This window comes from Wasmannia auropunctata, unplaced genomic scaffold (assembly GCF_000956235.1).
Source record: "Wasmannia auropunctata unplaced genomic scaffold, wasmannia.A_1.0 LD335999.1, whole genome shotgun sequence".
Taxonomy (NCBI): domain Eukaryota; kingdom Metazoa; phylum Arthropoda; class Insecta; order Hymenoptera; family Formicidae; genus Wasmannia; species Wasmannia auropunctata.
Window position 1 is genome coordinate 593361 of NW_012026891.1, and position 16708 is coordinate 610068.

Genomic DNA, 16708 nt, shown 5'->3' on the forward strand with positions numbered 1-16708 from the left:
GACTGGCTGATTGTCAGAGTTCGACGGACGATGCCACCTCACGGGGATCAATCCCCATGCCAGCCTCCTAACCTCTCGCCCCGCGAGCGATCCGATATTCTAATCCTTCTCGGCCCGCCGGGCCCGCTGTTTAGGAACGACCGACGGCACGTAGGACGCGGACGTGGAAGGGCGCGGTGCGTCGCGGCGCGCCGAGGAAGCGTATCTGAGGTGCTGTCGCTCCTACTACTCCTTGTTCGCGCCTGGCGCGGCCCGATGGTCGGCGAACGTCACGGCAGCAGGAGGAATCGAACGGTCGTTGTTGCGGCGTCGTACGGCCTCGTCGTTCCGGACGATCCCATAGCAATTTCGACCCGCCTCTCACGCCCGGCGGCGGCCGCCGGGATGCCGGGTGCCGGAACAGTCGACGACAGGAATCGCGCGGCTCACGCTCTGGCGACGCGGCGCAGCACGGCATTACCGTGGCGGCGGCGGCGGTGGTGGTGGTTGTGACGGTCGTTGTTGCGCACAGTTGTGCCGTTGCCGCTCCTGCTGCTGCTGTTGTTGCTTCTGCCGCTGTTGCTCCTTCCGCTGTTGCTATCGCTGTCGCTGCTGGTACTGCTCCGGGTGCGTTTCGCGGTCATCGGCTCCTCCATTACGCGCCGCGCGGAGCGCCGCGGGATTTACCTGAGCGAGCGTGCGAGCGAGCGCGAGCGAGCCGCGTGCGCTCGCGCGCGCGTTCCAGACTCTCTCTCTCTCTCCCTCTCGCTGCTCCGCGGGGGTTTCACGATACTCCGGGGGTTCTCCTCGTCTACTCGGCGGCGACTTCACTCGGCGCGGCGGACCTCACTCGACTCCGCGCGACCCGCGGCTCCGTGTTCGTGGCGCGACTCACGCACGCAGAGAGCGCGGCGGCGACGGGCTCCGTCCGCCGATACGCGACGCGGACAGGCAACGGCGAGGCGCCGAGATTCCCTAGACGGACGCCGCGCACGCGCGTGTCCCACCTAGTGTCCACACCTACGTCGGTCGCACTCGCGCGCCGTTCTCACTTCACCTCCCGGAACGCGCGGCGGACGTGAAATACGCGCGCGCGTTCGCACGACGATGCGCCCACGCGTCGTGTCAAAACGGCTCCCGATCGGTTCTGACGCACACTCGCGCACTCTCTCTTTCCCTTTTTTTTTCCTCTCCTCTCACCAGACTAGCTTCTCACCCTCCCTCTTTGTCACTGCCGCCACGACACCGCGGACTCCTGGAACACCGCCGGTGTGCCGCCGCTTTCGACGGAGCCTCTCTCTTTCTCCTCCCTCGAACGTTCTGCTGCTCCGCACTGCTCTCCGCACTGCTCCCCGCGCACCGCTCCGCCGGATGTACAGCTGCCGCGGCGATGCGCGCGCCCACGAGGGTCGCCCTCGCGACCTTTTATTATTTTTTTTTTTCACACGGAGCCGTCCGCGCCGCGCGATCTCGCAACGCGACGCACCGCACGCACGAACGGTGACCCCCCGTGGAACTCCCTCGTCCTTACCGCCGATCCAGACGTCTCTCGCGGACGACCAGGACAGCGCACCTGCCTCTCGCGCTCGACGGGACGTGTGGGTGAAGTGACTCGCTTACGGACACCGGCAGGCCGGCCAACCGCTACGTCGACACGTCGAGCTCGCTCCTCACAATTCAATCCGAATTCGAGCCTTTGTAAACAACAGTAAAAAGAGTCGGGATACCTAACCTAAATATACACATAAACATGATCACGTCTGACAAGCGGAGCGAAGCTTAATACAGAAATAAATACATGTTTAATTCATTCACCTTCGCTCGATCAACCTCCACCGGCGGCGACCGACCAATCGCAGCTGTCTGAACTTGCAACTCTTATATTGGTAGCTCGTTTCGTTTTTAGTTACTACCAATTCACTAGTTGCAGGTGTGACGAGTTTTTTTCTTTTTCTTTTATCGAATTGTCTTCTATTTTTTTTTTCATAAATAACTCTCTCGAATTGTCTGTATCGAATGATCTGAATATCAACACCGTGACGAACAGAAGGGGAAAAATCGCAAGATAACACGGAAAATACGGGAAGAAGACGGAGTTTACGCAAATTTCCGAACGGACAAGACCGTCGAATGCCAACTCGAGTATGTATTACCCTCAAGTTGGCAGACATGCGTGAGCAGCGCGCGTTACGAAAATCCACCCATCTCTAACTTATTTATGACAATATCAGCTGAAAAGAATCGAGTCTCGCTATTTCCGTCGCCGGTGGTCCGTAATTCACGCGCGGCTGCGCGCAAGCGAAACCGAGAGAGGAGAGAGAGAGAGAGAGGCGCGAGACCGCGGGGGAGATCAATATGACCGATCGTCGGACGCACGTGAACGTCTCGTCTCGTTTCCCGTGAATGACGTAACAGGCAGGCGGCATTAAACACGCGAAAATGGCCGGCGCCGTGTGGGCCGAGGACGAGATCGGGCGAAAGTGGGACCGCTGCTTTACGGACGCTATTCTCAAGCTGGGTAATTGTCTGCTCCCGAGCACGCCCGCGACGACGGATGTTATCCTCGCGTGACAGTTTTACTGACAGGTCTTCTCTTTCCTCAGGTGGCGGCTTGATCCTCGGCGGAGTGTTTTCTCTATTTTTCTTCAAAAGTAAGATGTAATCACGTGCGGATACGTGTGTCGTTATTCCGATGACATAACTGCAGTATTTGTTATTATAATTGTGTCGGGAGTCAATGTAGCGAGATGTTGTTCAGAGACTCGTACATACGCCTAGATTCAGTCCAGCATGTTCCCGCGGAACATTAATAATTTGCATATGTTCCAATCGCACGGTGTATTTTGTTGTTAAAATATTAATTATCTATACGTCATGTGACATGAAAGTTGCACAGTCATACATTCATATCTTTTAAGTCTCAACAATTAATCAGTGCTGACTGATTATGTAAATTTTTATTCATAAGCGGAGAAATATCTGATTGCAGAAGATGAACTAATCTCTTTGATTCTGAATGAAAATATGTAGTTTTTTTTATTCGTAGTATAGTTTTGACAGAATACTTTTGTATTTTTTTTTTACAAGAGCAATGGCTTCATGGATATATGTGACAGTGTAGATAATTTTCACTGTATCGTAGCGATTTGATGAATAATTGTAACATATTTGAGCACAAGTAAACGTTCAGTCAAATAGTTCATGAAAATTTAAAGAAATCTTATGCCGTCTTGTCAAATTACATTTTAATTATTTTGTAGAACATGTATATGGATATACTGAATTCTCGTTATAGGAAGGAAGTGGCCCATTATAACTGGAGCTGGCTTTGGATTAGGTATGGCATATTCAAATTGCGAGGAAGACCTCAATGCGTCGATACGTCAGAAGCCCAGAAGTTGTAAATCTGAAGAGAAGAAATAATTAGAGCAAATTATAAAAACAAAATTACAAAGTTATTATTAAGATACAAATTACAATAAACTAAATATCTTTACCGCAGTGAGTCTATAGTTTTTGTATTTTTGATCTATACCTTGTAATCTTAGGAAAGTAACACACAATAAATTACTTTGTGAAAGAAATACATTTTTAGATCGTTTATTAACATTACAGTATAGTTATAGAAAAATACAACTGTAAACATCATATGCGTTGATAAAATATTAATAAATGTGTAATAGCAATTTAGCACTAACAAGCAATTTAGGATGTTTTAATTGTTGCTTATAATTGTTACATTATCTGCCATAATTTACACACATTTATACTCGTAAATTCTTACATTATATAACAGTTAATACATGTATGTAACAATATACTGGAAGTCATAGTGCACTTAAACTTGCAAACTTTGCAAATAAATTATTTGATTAGATCAGAGTGATGTTTTGTATATTATTATAATTGACTTGTATTAACAGACTCCATCGTCTGTTTTTAAACGAATGTAATAGTATAATTTTATTGTTATATCTGTTTAATTAACACTTATATTTTAGAATCTCCAAAATTTACTATTTTACAAGAATGCTAAGAATTATATAATTATGTTTTATATATAATTTTGCACGTGACATTCTTGTCAAATAATAAGTTGGAGATTCTGAGTTTCTTTACACATAACACATAAAAATTTTTGTCTTTATTTGGCATCTTATTGTATCCTCATATATTGAATATACTTTCTCGCTAAAACAGACAAGAAAGAAAAATATTTGCTGAGTGACATTGTGCATTTATATCTTGAGACCAAACACCATGCCCAAAAATTGTTCGTAGTGGATTGTTATAACACCATCCATATCTGTATCCAGTCGTTTGAAAGAGTTTGTAAGGGTCTAAAGATAAGAAAATATAATTATTACATTTGTTTATAATAAATTTGAATATTTTCAAAATTACCAGGCAAGCTATTTTTTAAATTATGTTTAAATATGTAGGCTTAAAAATATTAGTTTGACTAATGCTATTCAAATCTATAATGACAATAAAAATAACTCATTCAAATGCACGTTTAATTCGTGGATATTCAAATCAATTGCGCCTGAATAGAAGTTTCTGACATAAAAGTCAATAGGTATTTCTAGGCAAGGTCACATGCCGCACCTAGTGAAATAATTAGATCGCTGGACTTCTATATATACTTACGTGTAGGACAATGCAGCATTGTATAAAGTCGTCAAAGTATATTGTACCATGTCCTGCACGATCATACTTTCGTATCAGCATGTCAATTATGTGATCGCTTAGCCGGTATCCGAAATTTATTAGAGCCGTCTTCAATTCGTTGCGATCAATGTTACCGCTGTTGTCGCGGTCGAACGATCGGAAGCAACTCTCCCAATCGGTGACGTACTTCCAGAGCGCCCCAAACTCTTCAAAACTGACAGTACCTGACTGCTTCTTATCAAACATACCTGTAGCAGGATCGGATTTATCAAACATACCTGTGCCAACAAAAGCAAGGAACAAAATAATAATAATATCAAAAGACCATGCAAATCGATATCGTACATATATCATTTTATAATCATGTACATATAACTTCATATCACTTTATAAATATATCAGAAAAATTAAAATAACACGTAACATGCTCGAGTGCACTTAGATTCTCATTCAAGTGTCACTTAGGTGTCATTTTATTCTTGTTCACCGAATGTTAAACAAGAGTAAGATGATACCTGTGGAGTACTTGGGTGGAAATCTGAATACTCTCCTACGTGATTTAAAATTAACAGCATAATAATGAAGTGGCGTGTCTCTAGCATCAAAGCGACAGATATTCAGCCTTTTTCGTTCAGACTTACAGAAGAGATGAGAGGATTTTAAATATAGAAGTATAGAAGAAATTGTAGATACAAGCAATCTATACATTATAAATAATTCGCATGGTCATTTTGAACATATATATATATTATAAACGTACCAATCATTAGGCGTACAGTTTCGGGATTGAACGGTGTCCATGTGCCATTTGAGAGAGCTTGTTGTAGTTCGTTCGCACTGATTGCGCCAGATCTATCTCTGTCTACCCTGTGATGAAATCATCATCTTTAATTATGTCAACTAAATATTATTAATAACATAAATAAATTTATTCTTCACTTCAGTCTTCAACTTTGTTAACACATAGTTATGTCAGGCAGTGGAAACAGAAGAATTTGGTCGAATGAATATACCGTATAAATATCTATTGGATATACAAGCATTTAAATGCAAAATTTGTATAAAGAAAACTATCAAAGTTCCTGAAAGCGAAGATTCTCGTCGCGGAAGAAAAATCACGAGCGCCTAAAATTGCAGTCTAAGAGTACTTAGAAAGAGAGGGTTATATCTCAAATAATAATTGCAGAATAATTTGTTGTATATAGAATGTAATCAAATTTCAAAGCAATTTGTAGAACCCGCGGATAACAATACCTCTGAAATACGTCCCAAAGAAACTGCTGACTCGGCATCGGCGATATGAAAGACATTTTCGTTAATGATCGGCAAGGAAAGTCACGACGAAATGAGACAACGGTACGATATCTTGCGAGATATTGCGTTTGTTAATAGCGTAGATAAACACACAATGCCAGTGACAGTCGCGGTCGCTCTTGGATGTGTGACGTGACGCGGATATGCTCCCCACTAGTCGCGACTCGCGCACGTCACTTTATAAGTATGCTTTGACTGGCTGATGTGGCCCAATCAGAATTCAGAACTGTATTGAGTCTGTTCATGTAGCTTGAGAGAAACTCGAGAGAGAGGACGTGACGGACTGACGGCCTGTTGCATGTAACCTCAAAATGCACTTAATGCCCTCGTGCCCGCACTAACGCCCCTTGAAGAAATGGATGTAAACTACGTAGCAACATTCACACTTCATCTGCACCGCGGGTATACGATTTGTGGTGTCCGTGCTACATCCACTATGATTATACTCTTTGCAAAATTCTCGCTTTCTTTCTCTTCATCAATTTATCGCTCGAATGATGTTGAAGAGAAAAAAAAAGATAAAAAAAATGTAAAAAGTTCAATTATAAGAAATGCATTGTACAGACAAAACTGTTTTTTCGTTTTAAAATTATTTTCAGCTATCTATAAGTTGAGTAATTCGAGTAATGCATGTATAATTCGATAAAAAGGAAGAATTTTAAAACATCTTAATTATTAAAACACATAATTGATGACAATGTCTGTCAGTCGGTGACGTCAGAAATTCAGAATCTGGTGTTACTATAGGAACGTGACTTTGTACTTCATTTTTAAGACTATCATTTTATAGTTATAAACTTATGCATACGTTTAAAAACATAATTCGTCGTAATATATGTTATATGTAGTTAGATTTAAAAAAAAACTAATTTTATAACTTAATTACATTTCATAATTATAAATTCCTCTATATAGAATTTTATACAAATACACTGTGTTCTTTGTGTATATAATGTTCATAATATATTTCGTTATTAAAAATGTCTTTACAAAAGAAGGGGGGATAAACAGATCAATCGAGATCTTCCGACGAATTTTTTTATGCATTAATACTAAGTCGTCTTTTTAGGTTTGTTTATCTTCCAAGCTCCGATTCTGTATCTAAGCCAGATGAAAAAAAGATCCCTGCCCATCTGCAGCCAGCTCCAAAATGGTATTATCTTGGAGCCCTCGATCTCCGTCCAGTTTACCGCTATTTCTGTCACAGGAATGCCGAGAGTCTGTCCGATGTAGAGCATCTCCACGTCGAATGCCCAGCGTTCGACGTGCAGCGCCTCGAATATTGTTCTCGCCGATGTTCTCGTTAGGAGCTTGAATCCACACTGCGTATCTCTGATGCCCCTAACGCACAACAGCCAGACCAAGAAATGAAACCCGTGCATGAGAAAGAGTCGGAAGTAAGACCGTTTGGCGGTTTCTTCCTTTTCCAAATGCGCCCTCGATCCGCATATTATCGCATCGGACGACGCAGTTTTCTCGGGTTCGTTCAAGTAATCGACTGAAACAAATTCGTTAAAATTAGTGTAACGCTAATATTATAATCCATAATTTAGAACCATCAAAATTTTAATTCTTTTTGCAACTCACATCCTAAAACGTTCACCAGACTTTCGTCTAACTTTTTTAAATCGTTAAACTTGGTAGCACCGTCTGCATCTGCGAACAGTAAAGCGCTGCCTCTTGCACTCAGCATACCCTTGAAAAAAAAAAATTAAAATGTATTACAATATAAAATTGACTTAACAACAACACAAAGCTTCTCAATTCCAGAATTACTAACCAGTCTTACAGCACCACCTTTCCCTCGATTTTTCATGAGGTTTAACACTCTCAGAGCGTTGTTTTTTGTTGCGTAACGATGTGCCACCTCTGCAGTCTTATCAGTACTGCCATCACTGACTACTATCACTTCGTAAGTTAAGCCAGACTTGCTACGTTCCTCCAAATACTCCAGACATTCGTTCAACATTGGAGGCACTGTTAAACAGAAAGAAAAGTATATAAATAACACGTAAATAGCACATCTAGAGATAATACATATTCAACGACGAGTAAGTCTTACGTCTTTGTTCTTCATTGTAAGCAGGTACAATGACACTGAGATGTACGCTCCAGGGATCGTGTAGCGAAGGGAACGCTTCCCTTCTCTTTGTCCGACAGTTGTAAAAGAACTGTTCATTCTCATCCCTCGAGATTTTAGGATACCGTTCGCTTGTCATATATATTATGACACAAAACTAAAACAGACACTTCCGTAAAAAAGCGGTATAATAAAACAATTAAAATTTTCCTTTTACATTTCATACGGCTACGTAATATAGAGTTTCACGATAAAATTATTCTTCAAATTATTTAGTTGCAACATGTTATTGAAAAAGTGTGCAAAAAGATAACCTCAGCATACCAGAATTATTATGGGTATAATCAGCGACACTCCGTAACAGAATAGACATCCTAATGATAACATTTTAACACGACGATGCACTTATTAATAATTGGAAAATGAAAGCTAAAAGATATGTATTATTGGGCATATCTAATTTCTTTCTATTCCGATAGCAGAGCAACGTCACCTAAAAGTCTGTTCTTTTGCACTTTCTGCACCAGTGCAGTGTACTGCCGCTCTCGCGGATGCCGGATCCTCTCTCCGTACTCCGTAGTTTTTTATTTGAGCTCGAGGCGGGTGGACGCACCGTTTCGGCTCGATTGATTACATCATTCTCCGAGTTTGAACTCGGTAACGAGACCTGTCGGGGGTGTTTCACAATTCACTTGTGCATTGCAAGGCCAATTATACCCCTGTACAGGGGACCATTATAAGAAAAAGTAGAAAGAAAGAAAAGCAGTCCGCATTGTAAGTCCGTAGTGGCTAGGTTAGGTTAGGTAGTGCCGGTCGAAGTTATGTAATAATTCGACGTAGTGTGTATCTATAAGAAAGATTTACAGAATCCTTTTTGATTATTCTGTATGACGACGGTCGATCCCTGCAAACAACTTGCATGTAAATTGCAGAAGTGCTTAAAAGGTTTGTATAATCGAATTTAAGAGTATAGAAAAACGATTCTTTTCTAACCTCTTTTTGTTAAATCTAGAATATAGATGTACATGTATGTAAAAACCTTAAAAAACTGAATTGTAAGTATTGCAAAAAAGACAACGAATATTCAGATAAATGGAAAGATATTTTGTATTAATACATTCAATGTCATTGAATAAAATAGGGTTACCAATGTCAATTTATGCTTGATTTTTTGAATTAGCAATAATGAACAAGTGTTAATGTCGAATCAAATAATAAATCAAACAGTGAATTCGAATAAAATTGAATTAAATAATAAATGCATATTTAAATTTTTACTAAACTAAATATGAAATGATGTTTTTCTGTTTTCTTTCAGACAATGTCTATCAGCCTTCCCGTTGTCAAGAAGTGCTCGAAGAGATAAGAAAGTGTTGCATAAAAAATTCCTCCAATTCTAAAGTTTGCGACGGTATAGATACCTCGAAACCGTACGAACATAATACTGTAGATTATGTAAGTTTAACATTCTCTCTATACTCTTTATTCATATGTAGACTTTTATCTTTTATTAGTTTACATCTCGGCAATTATAGCTTTTATTATAACTGTTCAATTGTAACGTTCTTTCAGCGAAAAGTTATAAGATAAACAATGCGATACGAAGAGAGGAGGAAGATAGTGGTGCCGAAAAGAAAATTCTCGCAACGTTATCCACGAATTTTTGTTCTAGCGGGAGCAACACTTGCTATGTGTGTATTTTTTAGCAAACCTATTTATGATATATTTTTTTATAAACCGCCAAAGGATTTGGAAAAAATTAAACAGATCCCGGAAAAGTCTGGGTAAATTTGCTTCTGTGAAAGAATGGAGGCTGTAAAGAAAGCGAAGGAGAGACTGAGACAGTATCCAATCTTATTAGCCCGATGTCACGAACCGGCGTCGAAGTACGCCACCTGTGTATTAGCAAAATCGAATTTAGAGAGGAACGCTTGCGCCGTGGAGTTCAACGAATTGAAAAAATGTCTTGTTAAAGCCGCTGCGAGCAATAATACGAGATTATAAATGTGATCTTGAAGATTAGTCGATTTCTCCATTTGATTTAACGCCTTACCACGATGAGAGCGATGACTGCGACACGCGCTAAATTCGGCATCCCGTCATTTACGTCGCACTGCTTACTGGCATTTGTTCTACGATTAGTCTTGATAGCGTACGCAGATTTTCACGACGAGTACTTCGCAGTGCCGTACACGGATGTGGATTATAAGGTATTTACTGACGCCGCTAGGCACGTGGTAGAACAGAGATCACCGTTCGATCGTCATACTTACCGCTACTCGCCGTTTCTGGCCTGGCTTATGACCCCGAATGTCACATTACATAAGAATTTCGGAAAGATCTTGTTCTCCGTGGTAGATATACTGATCGCGGTCCTAATTAGAAATATTCTCGCGCGACAGAGATGTGACGAGACCGTGAGGGATCGCTGCGCGCTCCTGTGGCTTTACAATCCGTTAACATTGGTGATCTCGACGAGGGGTAACGCGGATTCATTGGCAGTTCTCTTGGTCGTGCTCACGTTAGATTTGTTACAGAGAGACAAAATTGTATTGGCCGGATTGTTACACGGGATATCCGTGCATTTTAGATTATATCCGTTGATGTTCAGTTTGCCCATGTTTCTGTCTCTATGTAAAGGTAATCGCTTTCTGCCAAATAGAGACCAGTGGAGACTCGTGCTTGGTTGTGCATTCTCGATCGTCACGTTGACAGCCACGGGTTACCGTCTGTATGGCTTTAAATTCTTGTACGAGAGTCTTATATATCATTTAGTTCGTAAGGACACGAGGCACAATTTTTCCGCGTATTTCTACATGCTCTACTTATCCGCTAATCAACCACAGAGTTTAATTCAGAAGGTCCTTACGTTTTTGCCGCAATTACTACTGTTATTAATGTCGTCATATTATTATTCGGAAAAATCCAACTTGCCGTTCGCTATGTTCGTCCAGGCGATAATCGCGGTGATGTATAATCCGGTAATAACTTCCCAGTACTTCTTCTGGTTTCTGTCTCTGTTACCTCTGTGCCTACCAAATATCGAAATGAGTCTGCGCCGGAGCGTATGGTTAGTGTGTTCTTGGCTCTTAAGCCAAGCTATTTGGCTGTTAACCGCTTATACGCTAGAATTCCAAAGTTTTAATTCCTTCGTCTTTATTTGGATATCTGGTCTTCTATTTTTTGCTGTTAATGTAAAGGTTTTAGTAGATATTATTTATCACTATAAAATATCAGACGAGTTATAATGATTCTTAATTTTATTCTTTTGCAGGAATACAAAATACTTATTTACAGATAGCTTCGTAAAGTAATAGTGGTAGATTCTGAAAAGGAATGTAGATATATTTAGTAATAATACAATAATCGTAAATCTTACTATAGTAATCTAGATTAATTGTGAGCAAGAGCATCTCTTGGATCCGAGATATTTCCTCATCGATTCGATTGTTCTAAGCTGCTAAATATCATGACAGTAATATTATTGGGTCATTTCTTGTCTTGATTGCACGTGTAAGGATATGCAAATACTTGCATTATAAATCTCTGTCACCGCGCAGTCTATTCGTGTAATTATATCCCGCGATGATATGTACTTGACACACGTATACATAAAAGAAAGACACCTGAGATGTCATGTTAAATCCACTTTTACATTATTTAAAATATATATATCTGCCAACTTTTAAATAAAGAGGAAGGGAATTATGTTGCTTATTTCTGAATATAGCTATGTTTGATTTACATAAATGTGTCGGATCATCGTTCCATCGAGACTGCTCAAAATTGCAGAAGCGTGCGCTTTTTCGGCGAAATTCTTTCGGCGACACGAAATGGCCCAATGGATACGAGTCGAAAGAAAAAGGAAAACCGAAATAGATCTTCTCTTTCATATAACTACGGGTCTTTTTACGGCGGAGATGATGATGAAGTGCAACATATAAAAATAGCATTATTTTCTTTCATTGCTTTCATTACAGTTTGCTCAACTGTGTGCTATATGAAGTAATCTATTTTATTTGTTCTCTTTCTCTCTTTCTTGAAAACGGATACACACGACTGATCTTCGTCAAACGCCTGCGCGAAACGTTTGCACGGAGATCAGTCCGGATAACATCGGGAGGGAGGGGGGAGCGAAGTTCCGGGTCACGCAGAGAATGAAAGTACAGGCCACTGCGATCGAAGCGATAAAAATTATAAATAATCTCCATCTTGGCCGCGCGGCCCGGAAGTCACCCCCTCCGCCCGGGAGAAAATGTTTTACATTATTCACAAACCGATCCACCGTCTCGTTAAGCCTTCCTTGAAAAAAAGAAAAACTCATCGATAGTATACAAAGAAATCGTACGCGATTACGTGAGATATAGAAGACTATACTTGGACGAATACGGCAACAAAAGTCTTTCCGAGGCACATACATAGAAAGTGCAAATTCATCGTCTTTCACTGCTCGCGCAAAGCCGAACACTTTGGGAAAAAAAAAAAAAACACTGGAGCGTGCCACTCAGAAATAAAGCGATTGGCGTAGCAAAATTTTTTTTATAGCAAATTAATTCTGATCGATTCAACCCGCTCCAACATTTTTTTGGAGATCGAACGAAAATCTCTCGTGGACGCGAAACGTTTCCAACATTCTTACGGAATATCTCGAATCGAAAGTAAAGTAGGTCGTAATATTTTTGTACTTACACTCTTACGGTAATATCATGCGTATGTGTCGAATAAAAAAGAAAAAAATGTGATCACGCGGCCACGATCGGATTCCCCGGGACCTCGTTACAGCGAAACGAATGAAAGAAACGTGATGTACGTTCAGCTACACTGGGATGAAGAATTATTGGCACACTGTCATATCGAAATAGATTGACCACTTTGCGTTGTAATAAAGTTCTCAGACTCACTCACGCATTAGGGAATTTTTTGCAATACCGCCGCCGCCGATTGGATATACGGTAAGCGCTCTTCGAGTGTCCCTCGCCAGCCACGTTCGGCGCGGGACAGTTACGAATTGCCATGGCAATTTTTATCTTACACTTACGCCGTTATTTACTGTACATGCAATCCGTCGAGATTAGCGTTTAATCGGGAGGGGGATTTAAAACCGGTGTAATTTCGCTCGCGCTTTACGTTCTCGATGCTCCGTCACGCTCGCGCGGAAATCGAAGTCGTCGAAGACGTACCGGTTTTCAATCCCCGACGTATATACCGAAAGCGCGCTATTGCAAAAAATTTTTCACTCGTTCTTCCCTTTCACGCTTTCAACGCGCTCTCATTCGTTCCTTTTCTCTCGTTCTCTCTCTCTCTCTCTCTCTCTCTCTCTCTCTCGCGCGCGTTTCTTTTTTAACGGAAGATCTTGTGCGAACATTGTATAATCTCTATCGGCGTCACTCGCGCCCTTTGTTTTTCTTTTTTTTTTTTTAATGCTACAGGTACATGCGAGGAATTCGGAATTCAATCTTAATTTAATCGGTAGCGGTAATTGCAATCGAGGCTCCGCGATACGAACGAGTAATGGACGAGTAATGCAAACAATTGCGACTTATCTCTTTCGCTCGTGGAAATTTCCTTTCTTGTGGTTAGTGTGCTTTTTCTGACCGATTTCGGAATAACGTAGCGTTCTTCATTTTAATTGCTCTACTTCGCGACGTATCGCGAGGTGAACAAAATGACAGCAACAGATCAACGTCGGTTACGTGTTTCCGAGTAGGTAACGTGAGAATATCGTTCCTAACGTATTAAAATGCAATCAATTGCGTCGAAATCGTATAATCAATTTGACTGATCCCTATATGAAAGATGATTATAGTACACGCACACACATGCACACATACACACACACGCGCGCGCGCGCGCGCGTACATACACACACGGAAGATACGTAACATAGACTTTTCGCAGATGGCTACTCTTTTAATTCCCCGCTTTCCCTTCCTCTAACAGTGGCGGTCGCGAGAAAGACCGCGGAAGAAATTTGATATTTTTCTTTCTCTTTTCGGCAAAAGGATCTCTGTTGTCGCTGAAATAAACACGTTTCTCCCGGCAATTGAGCGAAAGTGATCATTCCGAATCGGGATTCACGGCTCGCACTTTCAAAAACTCGATCGGCTGCATCCGGCCGCCGCGAAACACATGATGTCGATGTCGAATGACGACGTCGTCTTTTTTTCTTCTTTTTCCCCGATTGATTCGCGTAGACGTACGTTACGTTCCATATACGTTCCGAGAAAAAGCTTAACATCGAGAAAAATATGGGGGGTATATATTATCTTCTATGTGTGTCGTTCAGTCGAATTTGAAATAGATTATATTCGTGTAATCCGTCGCCACGTTACGCAGCTCGCGGTAGTACGCGAAGAGAGCGCTCATTCTCTAAAAAGTTACTTTCCCATTCACGAATCTCTTAGCCGACTCGGCCCTTTTTAATACTCGCGATTTATTAAGACAGGGCAAAGTCGGACGCATTACCGTAGAAGGGCATACCTCGCCGTATTTTTTGATGTCCGGTCCGTTTCTTTTAACTCTTCAACGTCGCAGCATTTACTGATTTCATTTGCATTTTAATTAATTTGATCCTCTCGGCGTCTGGCATATTCATGCTAGTCGTAGCGCATAACTTTGGAGCCTACTAAAAGAGCTATGAAATTTATATACCTTACATTTTATGCAGTAGTCAGGAGTCTGGAATTTCGTACGTAAATCGCGAAATTATGAGACCTCGGCGTTAAAGGATTGCTGGTATTAAACAGATTACGGATATAACAATTTGCAAACCGTTAATAGACTGGATTCGCGCCGTCTTTATCTCTCAAACGTTATAGAAAAGTGAAGTTACCGTTAATAGACACAAATATAGGTAAATAAAATTTTACGAAAGTATCGTATTGGGATCGATGGAATTTCCAATATATATATGATGTATGCCGCTCTAAGGTATCCTTCCGATAGAACTATTTACAGTTTCACAGCTTTCGACGTAATTCGTAATTCGTGCTCTACGATCGCACGAAACGCGGCTGTGACGGTGAAGGACGAATAAAAACGACCGAGCCGGCGGATAAACTTTGCGTAATAGTAGTAATAGGCCATAATCCCTAATCGTAAAGTATGAAAAGTATCAACAAATTTGAAAAATCCACCCCCTTAGGCAATTAACGTCTTTCGTTTACGCGAACGTTTATCGCTCGCGCGTACGTTCGTTAAAGGGATCGTGTGTGACTCTGTGCGTCTCTTAGATTGCCTAGGAAATTTGACTTTACAACAACGCGATCGCGCCATCGCGCTATCCCCTCCCACCCTCCCCCCCGGCGTTCCTTGACTAAAGGCGAAGAAATTGATATAATTCAATTAATAATTGACAGATAACCAATTAATACGTATAGGATGGTCCTACATGGCAGAAAAGGCGTAAACTCCTAAGATTCAAACGACATAAACTTTTTTCTAATTTTAACATCGCCACACGGACCATCCAGTACATTGATTGTAGTTACTTCTCGCGTGTATACCTCTTTAATCTACGTTTTTTCTCTTTTTTTTTCTCTTTATAATAGAAATCGTATGTAACTTCTGTATGTATAACTTCTCGCACCGAATGCACCCGCGATGAGGTGCCACGGATGTGATCTCTCCCTTTTTCTTTCGTTTTTCTTTTCTTTGCCTCCTCCCGTCGTCCGTGCATTCGGCATTCGAGAGAGTACCACTTGCAAGCACGATACTTATATATGCATTATTCACCATTCCGCGCGCGCACGAGTGCCGTCGTGCGCGCGCCCCCCGAACTGAAGATCCTTCCGAAATCTTAAATAGTTAACAATAACATCGGCGTGAACATTGTACAGAATGATCGAATGATGCACGAGAAGCGAAAACCCCAGATGGATGATTCCGCGATAATAATCCATGTCAACGGCCTGCATCGATGATACGACAACGCGTCGACGAAACCGCAATTAACTGTCATTCACGCGAAGTTAAAAAAAAAGTTTCCTTACCGTACAAGACCTACGTCGTGCGACGGCGGTCTTAATTAAGGTGTACCGCGCGCTACTTTCCTACTTGTTCTCAAGTAGGAAAGCCGAAAGTTTGTGTTGCCGACATGCAAGAAAAAGGATAAAAAAAAGAAACAAACAACGTTAATCCGATATAACGGGGCAATTTCAATTAATAATACAGCGTAAAGGTTTAATACCGGGTTGCCGTGCTTCTACGTGGACGACAGTTAAAAAAAGGATGTTAGTACATTCGGTGCGTTAATATTAAATTAAAGCCTTCGTTAAAGCCTTGCCTACGTCGTGACTTCGACGACGCGTTTTCGCTTCGAGAGGAAAAAGTCGCGGTCAACGTCAGGAAATGAGCCGGATATATAATTTTTCGTCCGATCTGCGAAACAGGTCTTTCGCAGGTGAGAGAGAGAGACGCGGCTGATGTCCTTTCCGTATAAACCGGGACTCTGTTCCCTTGAGAGCGCGAAACATTCGTCACGAGGCGCCTCTCATAAAGTGAAGTATGTATGCACATAGTGGTTTCACAGTTACAAAACTAACTAAATCTTACGAGATACGGTGAGCAATAATTCGAGATATGTACAGAAGTGTTATGTTACAGACGTTACGATATAAAGATAATCTTCCTGACGACGCGAACGCGTGTGCGCGTTCGCGTTCG

General features: G+C 41.5%; 6 protein-coding genes across 7 annotated transcripts; 4 read left to right on the forward strand and 2 right to left on the reverse strand.

Moving 5' to 3' along the window:
• The first annotated feature begins 2159 nt into the window (after nucleotides 1-2159).
• LOC105453481 (MICOS complex subunit Mic10-like) lies at nucleotides 2160-3563 on the forward strand. The gene is made up of 3 exons (XM_011695484.1): nucleotides 2160-2497; nucleotides 2583-2630; nucleotides 3275-3563. The coding sequence occupies exons 1-3, from the start codon at nucleotides 2419-2421 to the stop codon at nucleotides 3400-3402; spliced, it is 255 nt and encodes an 84-aa protein (XP_011693786.1). The 5' UTR covers nucleotides 2160-2418; the 3' UTR covers nucleotides 3403-3563.
• On the reverse strand, nucleotides 3564-6164 carry LOC105453482 (programmed cell death protein 6). 2 transcript variants are annotated; one of them, XM_011695485.1, is made up of 4 exons: nucleotides 5905-6164; nucleotides 5411-5517; nucleotides 4630-4928; nucleotides 3564-4319 (listed from the first exon to the last, which is right to left on the reverse strand). In XM_011695485.1, exons 1-4 carry the CDS (start codon nucleotides 5958-5960, stop codon nucleotides 4218-4220), a joined length of 564 nt encoding a protein of 187 aa, XP_011693787.1. In that variant the 5' UTR covers nucleotides 5961-6164; the 3' UTR covers nucleotides 3564-4217. The 2 variants fall into 2 exon arrangements, with proteins under 2 accessions (XP_011693787.1, XP_011693788.1); XM_011695486.1 differs by having other exon boundaries at nucleotides 4630-4898; nucleotides 5905-6153.
• Nucleotides 6165-6901: 737 nt separating this feature from the next.
• Nucleotides 6902-8568, reverse strand: LOC105453483 (dolichyl-phosphate beta-glucosyltransferase). The gene is made up of 5 exons (XM_011695487.1): nucleotides 8369-8568; nucleotides 8027-8201; nucleotides 7745-7941; nucleotides 7552-7660; nucleotides 6902-7462 (listed from the first exon to the last, which is right to left on the reverse strand). The coding sequence occupies exons 1-5, from the start codon at nucleotides 8429-8431 to the stop codon at nucleotides 7017-7019; spliced, it is 990 nt and encodes a 329-aa protein (XP_011693789.1). The 5' UTR covers nucleotides 8432-8568; the 3' UTR covers nucleotides 6902-7016.
• A 59-nt stretch (nucleotides 8569-8627) lies between these two features.
• On the forward strand, nucleotides 8628-9726 carry LOC105453484 (cx9C motif-containing protein 4). Its single transcript, XM_011695488.1, has 3 exons — nucleotides 8628-8989; nucleotides 9363-9499; nucleotides 9617-9726. The coding sequence occupies exons 1-3, from the start codon at nucleotides 8932-8934 to the stop codon at nucleotides 9632-9634; spliced, it is 213 nt and encodes a 70-aa protein (XP_011693790.1). The 5' UTR covers nucleotides 8628-8931; the 3' UTR covers nucleotides 9635-9726.
• Nucleotides 9727-9764: 38 nt separating this feature from the next.
• LOC105453485 lies at nucleotides 9765-10066 on the forward strand. Its single transcript, XM_011695489.1, has one exon. The coding sequence runs from the start codon at nucleotides 9851-9853 to the stop codon at nucleotides 10046-10048; it is 198 nt and encodes a 65-aa protein (XP_011693791.1). The 5' UTR covers nucleotides 9765-9850; the 3' UTR covers nucleotides 10049-10066.
• A 21-nt stretch (nucleotides 10067-10087) lies between these two features.
• On the forward strand, nucleotides 10088-12944 carry LOC105453487 (GPI mannosyltransferase 1). Its single transcript, XM_011695490.1, has one exon. The coding sequence runs from the start codon at nucleotides 10102-10104 to the stop codon at nucleotides 11290-11292; it is 1191 nt and encodes a 396-aa protein (XP_011693792.1). The 5' UTR covers nucleotides 10088-10101; the 3' UTR covers nucleotides 11293-12944.
• Nucleotides 12945-16708: the final 3764 nt, after the last annotated feature.

Bases quoted from the DNA above. Each gene is read 5' to 3' on its own strand.
- LOC105453484 (XM_011695488.1), top strand. From the start codon at position 8,932: ATGACGACGGTCGATCCCTGCAAACAACTTGCATGTAAATTGCAGAAG. The intron at 8,990-9,362 runs GTTTGTATAATC...GTTTTCTTTCAG, and splicing joins ATTGCAGAAGTGCTTAAAAG to ACAATGTCTATCAGCCTTCC.
- LOC105453483 (XM_011695487.1), bottom strand. From the start codon at position 8,431: ATGTTATCATTAGGATGTCTATTCTGTTACGGAGTGTCGCTGATTATA. The intron at 7,661-7,744 runs GTTAGTAATTCT...TTTTTTTTCAAG, and splicing joins AAGGTGGTGCTGTAAGACTG to GGTATGCTGAGTGCAAGAGG. The intron at 7,463-7,551 runs GTGAGTTGCAAA...AATTTGTTTCAG, and splicing joins TCTGGTGAACGTTTTAGGAT to TCGATTACTTGAACGAACCC.
- LOC105453481 (XM_011695484.1), top strand. From the start codon at position 2,419: ATGGCCGGCGCCGTGTGGGCCGAGGACGAGATCGGGCGAAAGTGGGAC. The intron at 2,498-2,582 runs GTAATTGTCTGC...CTCTTTCCTCAG, and splicing joins GGACGCTATTCTCAAGCTGG to GTGGCGGCTTGATCCTCGGC. The intron at 2,631-3,274 runs GTAAGATGTAAT...TTCTCGTTATAG, and splicing joins TTCTCTATTTTTCTTCAAAA to GAAGGAAGTGGCCCATTATA.
- LOC105453485 (XM_011695489.1), top strand. From the start codon at position 9,851: ATGGAGGCTGTAAAGAAAGCGAAGGAGAGACTGAGACAGTATCCAATC.
- LOC105453487 (XM_011695490.1), top strand. From the start codon at position 10,102: ATGAGAGCGATGACTGCGACACGCGCTAAATTCGGCATCCCGTCATTT.
- LOC105453482 (XM_011695485.1), bottom strand. From the start codon at position 5,960: ATGTCTTTCATATCGCCGATGCCGAGTCAGCAGTTTCTTTGGGACGTA. The intron at 4,929-5,410 runs GTACGTTTATAA...TTGTTGGCACAG, and splicing joins AACTGTACGCCTAATGATTG to GTATGTTTGATAAATCCGAT. The intron at 4,320-4,629 runs GTAAGTATATAT...TCTTATCTTTAG, and splicing joins AATGCTGCATTGTCCTACAC to ACCCTTACAAACTCTTTCAA.